The sequence below is a fragment of the Lolium rigidum genome, chromosome 3 (assembly GCF_022539505.1).
Source record: "Lolium rigidum isolate FL_2022 chromosome 3, APGP_CSIRO_Lrig_0.1, whole genome shotgun sequence".
Taxonomy (NCBI): Eukaryota; Viridiplantae; Streptophyta; class Magnoliopsida; order Poales; family Poaceae; genus Lolium; species Lolium rigidum.
Window position 1 is genome coordinate 912,589 of NC_061510.1, and position 10,680 is coordinate 923,268.

The window sequence follows — 10,680 nt, forward strand, 5'->3', positions numbered from 1 at the left end:
CGGTATAGGCGCGATTTGGCGGGAGCGGCGGGATTTGGCGGGAGTGTGAGACGAATTTTCCCTGTACCGCTGACGGGTCGGCCCCGCGTCGGTTGGCCTCACTTTTCGTTGTGTCCGGCGTCCCCGGAGCGTCCTCTGTGGGACGGGGACGGGCTCGGGGCGCTGGACACCGTATCGGGCCGCGCCGGACAAAAATGAGCTTTGGAGGACGCTGCTCGAACTTTTTTTTTGTCCGGCGCGCCTCAAATCCCTTTGGGGAACGGTTTGGGGGACGCGACTGGAGATGCTCTTATCCATCTGAAAATATAAAAAATGGCCCACCGAATCTCGCCCATCCGTGCCCACCGGACCCGCAGTCAGTACAGACCCCGGGCGCGCCGCCTTTCCGTCTCATTCCACGCGCTTCCATCCCACAGAAGCCGGCTCATCCTATAAACCGCCCGCCGCACACGAGCAACCTCTGCCTGACAATTCCACAGCAGGAAGAGACCGGCGACCCAGCGTCCAAGCCGCGGCGCATCGACCACTGTCTGATTGATTGATTGATTGATCGATCGATCCGCCGCCGCCACCACCACCGAGGGAGCGAGCCACGGATGGCGGAGGGGAGGAGGACGACGCGGGTAGGGCGGTACGAGCTGGGCAAGACCATCGGCGAGGGCAGCTTCGCCAAGGTCAAGATCGCCAGGGACACCCGCGACGGCAGCACCTGCGCCATCAAGGTCCTCGATCGCAACCACGTCCTCCGCCACAAGATGGTCGAGCAGGTCCGGCGCCGCCCTTCTCCTTCCTTCTCTCTCTATCCCCCTTTCTCCTCCTCCATCCATTGGGGGAATCTTGATTAGCATCTGGGGTAATTGAATTGGCACATAAATTATGACTGGCAGGCTCGCTTAATTAGAAAACGAATGTCCCTCGGGAAACTATTTGACGTCTCTGTCATGGTAGAGATTCTCTGTCAGCAGGCATTATTTTTCTGTTTTCTTGTGGGGAAACAGTCAAGTGATTGCTAAGTAGAAAAACAAGAGCTTGATGCCAACGAATATAAAATATGAAATGAAAATTGTAATTCGTCCAGTTAGCTATTTAAAATTGTTCTCTCTTGGGGAGCCATTCCGCGACTGTATCACGCACGCCAAGCTGATTTGACTGTATCGTACTCTCTGGTCTCTGCAACAACTAACAGACGTCCAGTTACTTCCAACTCCTCTGTTTCCCGTACAAATTTAGTCGGATTCTAAGCACTGAACATCTCTTCCACCTTCTGCAGATTAAACGGGAGATTGCCACAATGAAGCTAATAAGACATCCAAATGTCGTCCAGTTGCACGAGGTATATTACAATCTCTGCAGAGAAAAAAAAATATTTTATATATTTCATCTCATTCAGCATGTGTGCACTTGGTGATAGGTTATGGCAAGCAAAACAAAGATATACATGGTTCTTGACTTTGTTGACGGAGGAGAGCTCTTTGATAAAATCGTAAGGCCCTCAAACTTTGTGTGCTACATGTCATCGCTTTTGCTTTCAGTATGATCCTTTGTACTCATTTCTGAGTTACCATTGTGCTGTGGATGATTAGGTCAATTCTGGGAGGCTAGGGGAAGATGAAGCAAGAAGATACTTCCACCAACTTATAAATGCAGTTGATTATTGTCATAGTCGTGGAGTGTACCATAGAGATCTCAAGGTTTGTCCAATTATTCTCTCCAGTTTCCTGGTGTATGTTATCTTCTGTGAGAATGCTCTGCGATAAATTTTCTAATTCATTGATGTTTTATGTGCCATTTGCAGCCAGAAAATCTGCTCCTTGACTCATATGGAGCTCTCAAAGTCTCAGACTTTGGTCTCAGTGCATTCGCACCACAAACAAAAGTATGATCTCTACCTAGTAGGATTGTATAGAAGTACGCATGTTTTTTTTTTGTTCAATTGACATTTTGATGTATAGTAGCATTCTTCAGAATTTTTGAGAGTACCTATACCTTCTGAATGCTCCATTTAATCAATTCTTAAATTTATACAAAAAATGGAATTACAGATCGGATACTGTTTGTGCTTGGAGACAAGAAACATTTAAGAAAAGACTATTGATCACCTCATTTCATTTTATATTGTATTTTAGGAGGATGGACTTCTGCATACTGCTTGTGGAACTCCAAATTATGTTGCACCTGAGGTAAACTTTCCGCCTTCTGTTATTTATCTTGTTCTTACATTGCCTTAAAAATGTGTTTCAAGAGGTGTAAGCATTTGAATGTCCCCTCAGGTTCTTGCTGATAAAGGTTATGATGGTATGGCTGCTGACGTGTGGTCCTGCGGCATAATCTTATTTGTTCTTATGGCTGGGTATTTGCCCTTTGATGACCCCAACTTGATGACTCTGTATAAAATGGTAAGTTACTGCAATAGGCCAACGTTTGGAGGAACCACCGTGGTATTTTATTTGCACTAATATGACTATTGATGTTATGCTAACAGATCACTAGAGCTAATGTTTCTTGTCCACCATGGTTGTCTACCGGTGCAAGGAATCTTATTAAGCGCATTATCGATCCCAATCCTCGGACTGTAAGTGTCAACTAACTGTTATGCCGACAAGTGAATTTTATACATGAGAAGGCTTTATTTGCATCATAATTTCAATGACTTCTCTTTTTTCTTGCAGAGGATAACAATTGCAGAAATTCTAGAAGATGAATGGTTCAAAAAGGACTATAAACCGCCACAGTTTGAGCAAAATGAAGATGTGAGCCTTGAAGATGTTGATGCCGCATTCAATAGTTCCGAGGTAATACAATCTGAATGTCGTTTGGTACGCAGCCCGTTTCCCCCAAATTTTATCGTTTTAATGGCACTACTTATTTTTTTTTATCTTTGTTTTGAATCTCATAGGAACATCTTGTGGCTGAGAAAAGAGAGAAACCAGAATCCATGAATGCATTTGCTCTTATTTCAAGGTCGCAGGGATTCAACCTTGGAAATTTGTTTGAGAAAGAGATGATGGTAGGTTCATAGAACTGTTGATATATAATTTTCTCCATATTGCACTTGTGGTTAACTTACTTCTGAGTTCAGTATTCCTGATTGTTTAAATATTGTTACCAAAGTAGTAACAAGCAGGGTAGTATCATGCCGCTATTCACTTCACTTCCTCTTCTATAAATTTCGGATGCCACTATTTTTTGTATTCTTAGCAAACCTTATTGTTTCTCAAATAATGTCATCCTTCTTTATAGGGATTGGTAAAACGGGAAACATCCTTCGCGTCCCAGCGTACACCACAAGAGATTGTGTCAAAAATAGAGGAAGCATGCGGGCCTCTTGGTTTCAATGTGCGGAAACAAAATTATAAGGTATAAACTGGGTTCCTCGTGCCTTCTTGCTGCAATTTGAGCAATTCAGTACTTATACTGATTTCTGTTTTTTTATCTTCCAGATGAAACTGAAAGGTGACAAGACTGGAAGGAAAGGCCATTTATCTGTAGCAACAGAGGTACCGACTCTATTGTCCATGCTGAGACATAGACTAATTTACAGATCACAGTTAAATTTGCCGTTAGATCTATACTAAATTCATCGAACCAGCCATGATATCTGAAAAGAGAAAACAATTAAGTTCTTTTGGAAATGCCACTGGTGTTGCAAACTAAGATTGTTGTTTTATAACGGTGCATCAAATATATTTTCACTTCTCATGTGAAGTTCTAATCAATCTATGCTACGTACTATTGTGGCGTATGAACATTTCATTTGCTAACTATGTGCCTGATAATAATCGATATCTTGTAGGTTTTTGAGGTTGCTCCATCACTCCATATGGTTGAGCTTCGTAAAACTGGAGGCGACACCTTGGAGTTTCACAGTGTATGATCTCAAATGTTACTTTTCGCATTCTAATTGCCGAAAATTCTGAACTAGTCTAACAATTTCCACTTTGAAATAATTAACACCGTTTCTTCAAAATTATATGCAGTTCTACAAGAGTTTCTCAACGGAATTAAAAGACATAGTTTGGAAATCTGAATCTGACACAATTACAAAACAGAAACGGTAAGCACCAATATTCTAATTCTCCTAATTCTAGCTCTCCAAACTCTTTTGATCCTCTCTTTAACACTTTTGCTCCCTTGTGCAGATAATACCTCATTGAGCTGGACCTGTCTTCTGGTTCCATATCTTCGGATGATACCGCGGGGTACTGTATATTTTTCTGGAACCAAATCAACTGCCCATCTCTTGTACTCAAAGACGGCGCTCTTTTTTGCCAGCGCAAGTATAACTACATGTAAGAGGAGGCCCTCCCATAGATGCTCCCTGTACTGCAATGTGGATGTGTAAACAGGCATCCTGAATGCTTTGGTTGGCACAGGGTTGTGCGCCTTTATTTTTTGTTTTGAAAATATTTAAGGCTCGAAAAAGGAATAATCGTAGTTCAGAGTAAATAAGTGCGCAACTTCATTGGTTGTACAATCTAAACTTTGGTATTTGTCAGTCAGCTTTGGTGGGGATGCATGTCTGATCAGCAGTATGACATGTCTGATCTCTTGCAGCGTTAGTTTCTTCACTGACCTCTCTCGCAAAGAAACTCGCAAAGAAAAACAAAACTTTCTTCAGTATGCTGTAAACTTTCTGTTTCCCGACGAGTAAGCTATGAACACATACGATGACTCTCTTCCTCCTCTAAACATCTTTTCGTGCCACTATATAAATAAAACCATACCACGGCCGAACCAATATAAAGTAATGAGTAACCCACCCTCTTAAGAAATAGATCAAGATAAACAACAACAAAACAAAAGGAGTAGCTACATCCTACCCGGACGAAACACCCAAGACTACTAAGGCTGGTGCCATTGCAGGCTGGAGCGGAGGCGGTAGCGGCGGCGTCGGGGCGGGAGAGGGGCGGGAGTGGGGCGGGACGGGAGGGAGGGGCGCCGGCGGGGGCGCCCGGCGGTAGCGCCCGCTCCCGCCCGGCTATCGCCCGCGTTGGCGGCGGGAGGGAGGCGGGAGCGGGGCGGGAGGCGGGGCGGCGCGTTGGCGGGCACGGGCGAGAGGGTGGCGGGCGGGAGTGGGGCGGGAGTGGGCGGGAGGCGGGCGGGAGTGGGGCGGGAGTGGGGCGGTAGCGGGCGGGAGTGGGGAGGGAGTGGGGCGGCAGTGGCTGAGGTGGCGCGATCTGATTCGTCCACCTCAGCTAGCCGTTGGGGTAGCCGTTGGTAGTTCAAAAAACGCTAAAATTTCAGCCCCCCCTCTATAAATACCTGCATATGGTTTCACTCACTCCACACCCATTTCATCTCCTCCACTCTCCATTTCCACTCCCTCTGAACGCCATGTCTTCGTCAAGCAGTTCGAGCGACGGACTAGAGGGTGAGCTGATCGCTGCATTCCAGGCGGAGTACGAGGAGGAGATGCTGAACGAGGAGGAGGAGGAGCCAAGACGTCCGCGAAAGCGCCGAGAGTTCATCAGACGTGATCGTCTTGGTGCCCACGATCGGCTGTTCGAGGACTACTTCGCCGACGACTGCAACTACCCTCCGAGCTTCTTTCGGCGAAGGTATCGGATGAGGCGATCCCTTTTCCTAAGCATTGTGGATAGATTGGGTGAATACTCTCCGTATTTCACCCAAAGGAATGATGCTCTCAACCGTGCTGGTCATTCTCCCCTGCAAAAGTGTACTGCGGCTTTGCGTCTGTTAGCTTATGGAGCCTCTGCAGATACAATAGATGAGTGGCTTAAGTTAGCTAGACAAACTTCATCAGATTGTCTAGATAGATTCTATGAAGGCATCATTGCCTGTTACGGAGAACACTTTTGCCGTCGACCTACTGTCGAGGATACTCAGCGTCTGTTAGCGAAAGCGGAGGAGCGTGGCTTTCCGGGCATGTTAGGGAGCATAGATTGCATGCATTGGCAGTGGAGGAACTGCCCAGTGGCTTTTGCTGGTCAATTCACAAGGGGAGACATCAAACACCCTACCATAATCTTAGAAGCCGTTGCGTCGTATGATCGCTGGATCTGGCATGCCTTTTTTGGAGTGGCCGGGTCCAACAACGACCTCAATGTACTCAACCAGTCGCCGTTGTTCACTGACGTGCTTAGGGGAGAAGCACCCGTAGTGAACTTCACGGTGAATGGACACGAGTACAACTATGGTTACTACCTTGCCGACGGCATCTACCCCTCCTGGCCGGTGTTCATGAAAGGTGTTACTCTTCCACAAAGTGAGAAGCAGCGAATGTTCACTGCTGCTCAATCAGCTTGGCGCAAAGATGTCGAGTGTGCCTTTGGAGTGCTGAAGGCTAGGTTCAACATTCTAGCAGTTCCGGGACGCTCCTACTCGAGGCGTACTCTTGGGTTGATCATGCGTGCATGTGTCATTCTCGCACAACATGATCATCGACGATGAGCGTGGTACAAATTTGGAGCACAACTATGAGACCGTTGAGTCCAATGTCGGCCCTGCTATACACCACCATGCACCACCAAGCCTAGCAGCCAGGATTCAGATGGACAACGAAATGAGGGACTCACCGGTGTATACACAGCTCCAGCAGGATTTGATTGAGCATGTGTGGGCTCATAATGCCTAGATTATGTAATTTTTTTAATTTTTTATGTAATTTTTTCAAATTTTTATGTAATTTCTTTTTATGATGTAATCGGTAACAATTTTAGTTCAATAAAATAATTTCCTTGCATTATTTTTAATGTTGTAATCTGAAAAAGAAAATCTAATGTTGAGGAGAGAGAAAAGCTGATGTGGAGGAGAGAGAAGTGAGAGTGGGGACTATAGCCCATGCATTGGCAAGGTGGGGTGAGAGTGGGGTGAGAGTGGGGAAAAAGCTGACGTGGCGAGGCTAGAGTGGGGCGGTGCATTGGCACCAGCCTAACTACAGACGCCATCACGCCTCCTTGTGAAACCACCGAACTTGGTTACACTCAACCCACCAAGTCATCGCCAGAGTGGGTCGCTTGCCCTCTCACTCCGGGCCGTGGAGCGCTGATCCTGCCAACGGACAACTAGGGTAGAGAGTGCTGAAGACAGTGTCACATATATAAGATAGGAAGCTGCCGAGGACGCCCCAAGCCAGTGTTGAAAGTTCCTTGATGCAAGATCCAAACTTGCCCATAGATGACACTGGAACAAGACCAAGGGGTACTGGAGCTCCACGAAGACGCCCTTAAGAGGCTGATGATGCAACATGCCACTATCGTTAAGACCGAGACGGTCAAGGGTTTTTCACCCGAAGCACTCACGACGGATAGGAAGGTAAACAGGAAAAGCGCCCCAAGAGGGTTACAACACCAATAGGCATCGCCACCACTAGCACCAAAGCGCTGCACTTTCGCCCGGAAAAACCTTCACACCGCACCCGGTACCTCGGACCGTCCGCTATCACCAAGCCATACCACCATGATGCGATCTGGGGAGTCGACTTTTTCAAAGCACCGTCAACATTAGGATCTCCCACAGATCCCTACTCACCACCCCCATGGCAAAGAATTAGATCATCACCACCTCAACATCACTCGTAGGCAAGCCAAACGTGCAATCCTCCTTCCAAAGCCGCGCTCATGCATCGGTCTCACACTCGGGGGCAGACACACGTGGCCACAACGAGCGCAATAACACTGACGTGGTAGGCGGCATGCCAGCGGGAGGGTAGCATAAGTGCAACGAGCATGCGGACACGAGTCACACAACGCCTCCACTTGGTCCTTCCAAGAGGGGGTCTGCGGGACGGTAGCCTGATCATGGCCCGCGTTGACTAAAAAACATAATTAAACATAGATAAACTAGTTAATAATTAGACAAAGGCTCTAATTAGGCCGTATTACAAAAGCAAGCCTTTAGAAGGGCAAGATTAACATTTTTTAAAAGTACGAACCAAACCCGGAGCTAGGGTTTGGAGGTCCATGCCGCTCGTCGCCACTGCGCGGCCTACTACCAGTAGTCCTCGCGTCGATGTCGCTCTCGATGGCAATGCCGATGGGCTCTGCAAGGGTGCGGCTCTAGCGGCCTGAGGCAGCAGACGATGCTTGGGACTCTAGCCAAGGAGAGCACAATGCCTCCTCCCATGGCGACTGTGGGTATGGAGAGGTGGCCGACTAATGCATGTAAAATGCATACATGAACTTTGTCCTTTTATCATATTGAATTCCCACATATTTGCAACATATATGATGATAATACCATGTTTTACATTGATTTATGGGGATTTACCAATGATCCCCTTTATTTGGTTCATAACCCTGCAGAACAGGAAAACCCTGTTTCGCGTATTTTTCACTTTCAGAGACCTATACGGAGTCAAATTGACCTGAGATTTTTGGAGCATTATTTTTTCATCGGGAGGAACATCATGGATCCTGGAAGCACACCTGGATGGGCCTGAGGCCCAAAAGACACCAAGTGGCGCGCCCAACATGTAGGGCGCGCCACCCGAGGTCTTTCGACCGGCGATCATCCAATTCACTTGATTATTTTGCCCATCGATGTATTTTGACCTAAAAATCACTATATATATGGCCCCGAAGAGTTCTCGGGAGGAGAGCACCACAGAAGACGGAAACACGAAAATAGAGGCTGTAGCAGCGAAGATTGGAGAGGGAAACTCCGCTGGGATCACCACCAGAGGAATCTCCACCTTCTCCAACGTCTTCATCATCATCACCATGATCAAGGGGGAGTAGTCTACGTCTGGACTACAGGTTTGTGGCAGTATCTTGATCTATTTCTCTCATGTTCTTCATAGTTCTTAGTGCCATATGAGCTGCCCTCATTATGGTCTATTTGTAATACCTATGTGGTGGATCTTTATTCTATGATATTGTGCTATGAGATCTGATCATATTATGTGCAGGATGTATTGATAGATGCATATGATGTACCCCGTTGTTAAGTATTTGTTCTGATCCAACTTATATGCAAGAGCGTGTGTGGGGTGATGTGTGTATTAGATGTAGTAGCATGGTTTTAGTGATTGAATATTGACAATAAATTCATGATCTATTATGGTTTTGCTTTTTGTTTTGTTACCTCACTAGGGATAAAGTGAATGCATGTGCTATCTTCGTCACATGACAAAAGTGATGATCTTGTTTGTTCAAGGTAGCATATTTGATATTCAAACGTCATGTCAAAGTACAAGTTTGCATGGAGTTTTCCCTTTCTTGTGGAGTATAAGAGAGATGTGTTGCATCATCTCTATGTTAGGACGTGATGCCCATATGAATGCGCATCTTTCACATGTTATTATATTGCATCTTCATATCTCATTGATGAATTGTTATTGTCCACTACAACTTAAAAGAGAGAATAGTCAAGTGAACCTATGAACCCCAGTCCACGTTTTATCATAAGAAACACCTTTATATTTCTTTTATATATTTTTTTCTATTTGCTACAATATTTTAATTTGAAAATACAAAAATATTTACTTTTCCTATTTGCATCCAAATACCCAAAACAATCAACCCTTTTACTATTTTTTACTTAGTTACTTTATTTTATGTAGTGTACTTGTTTTATTACTACTTGTGTTTTATTTACTTGCGCGAAACCTTGTGCTTGACAACCACATGGTGGAGTTGGGACACAAGGCTTTATTTTACTTTGCAGGATTGCTAGAAGATGAGAGGGAGAAACAACTCTTTGCTCAGTTCCTCGAGAGTTCGATATTAACCCTCGAGTCACCCTTGTGGGAAAAATTGCTTCTTGGACTACACACTCCGCACTTGGAGTCCGAACGTTTTAAGAATTTTTGCTGGTGTTGTTTAGCTCCATCAAGACATATTTTCCGACGCCGATGCGGGGGAGTTCGAAGAGTTACATCATAGTGGTTGCTGCTTAAGAAAATTTTTCTAGCATGCCATGAAGAAGCATCTTACAACTGCATCCTACCTAATCTTGGGGAGGTTGCACCACCGTGAGCTTTCTTATCTCTTTTAGATTTTGTATCGTATTTTATTTTTCTTGTTTTTAGTCTTTGCTTGTTAGTTATTTTTCATAAAAATTTAAAAAACACATATAGTAGTATTATCTTCTGAGAAGCATGGAGAGAAGAACTCATTGGCCTTTAGTGTGAATTTTTCACCTCAAGATTATGATATCCCTATAGAGTCTTTTTAAATTGATCCTAAAGTAGTAAAAGCTATTTATGAACATCACTTTTATGGGAGACCAAATGATTGGCCTATAGAGCATTTAAAAAGATTCAATGAAAAGTGCAAAATCCTTAATGTGAGAAATACGAATAATAAAATAATCAAGGTTAAGCTTTTCCCTTACTCTCTTGCTGGAGAAGCTTTAGATTTAATTTTAAAATGGCCACGTGGAAACTTCAGTTCTTGGTTTAATTTTAAAGCCTCCTCTATAGAAAGATTCGGATCTTCTGAAGTAGTAAGCCACATTAGAGAAATCATTAATTCATTAAGCAAAATAAAGATGAATTACTAGTAAATGTTTGGGAAAGATTTAGATGACTTGCATATGGAACAAAAAGCGGTTTTAAGGATTGGATGTTAATATACCTATTCTATAATGGTTTGGAAAGCACCTGTATAATGTATCTCTACTATTAAGAGCAAACTGGTGAATGCCTGGTGTCACATTTTCAGGATGGACAATAATGCCCCCACGTCCTCAATTCATATTTCCTCCCTCAAACCACCC

General features: G+C 44.7%; 1 protein-coding gene across 1 annotated transcript; it reads left to right on the top strand.

The window, feature by feature from the left end:
* Positions 1-472: 472 nt before the first annotated feature.
* Positions 473-4,495, top strand: LOC124701080 (CBL-interacting protein kinase 9). Its single transcript, XM_047233129.1, has 15 exons — positions 473-767; positions 1,271-1,333; positions 1,412-1,483; positions 1,584-1,691; positions 1,796-1,876; positions 2,127-2,180; positions 2,271-2,396; positions 2,483-2,572; positions 2,670-2,792; positions 2,897-3,007; positions 3,241-3,357; positions 3,441-3,497; positions 3,794-3,868; positions 3,978-4,054; positions 4,140-4,495. Exons 1-15 carry the CDS (start codon positions 597-599, stop codon positions 4,141-4,143), a joined length of 1,329 nt encoding a protein of 442 aa, XP_047089085.1. The 5' UTR covers positions 473-596; the 3' UTR covers positions 4,144-4,495.
* The last annotated feature ends 6,185 nt before the right edge of the window (positions 4,496-10,680 follow it).

Coding starts and splice junctions, on each gene's coding strand:
- LOC124701080 (XM_047233129.1), top strand. CDS start 597: ATGGCGGAGGGGAGGAGGACGACGCGGGTAGGGCGGTACGAGCTGGGC. Junction 768..1,270: donor GCCACAAGATGGTCGAGCAG/GTCCGGCGCCGC, acceptor CACCTTCTGCAG/ATTAAACGGGAGATTGCCAC. Junction 2,397..2,482: donor TGATGACTCTGTATAAAATG/GTAAGTTACTGC, acceptor TTATGCTAACAG/ATCACTAGAGCTAATGTTTC.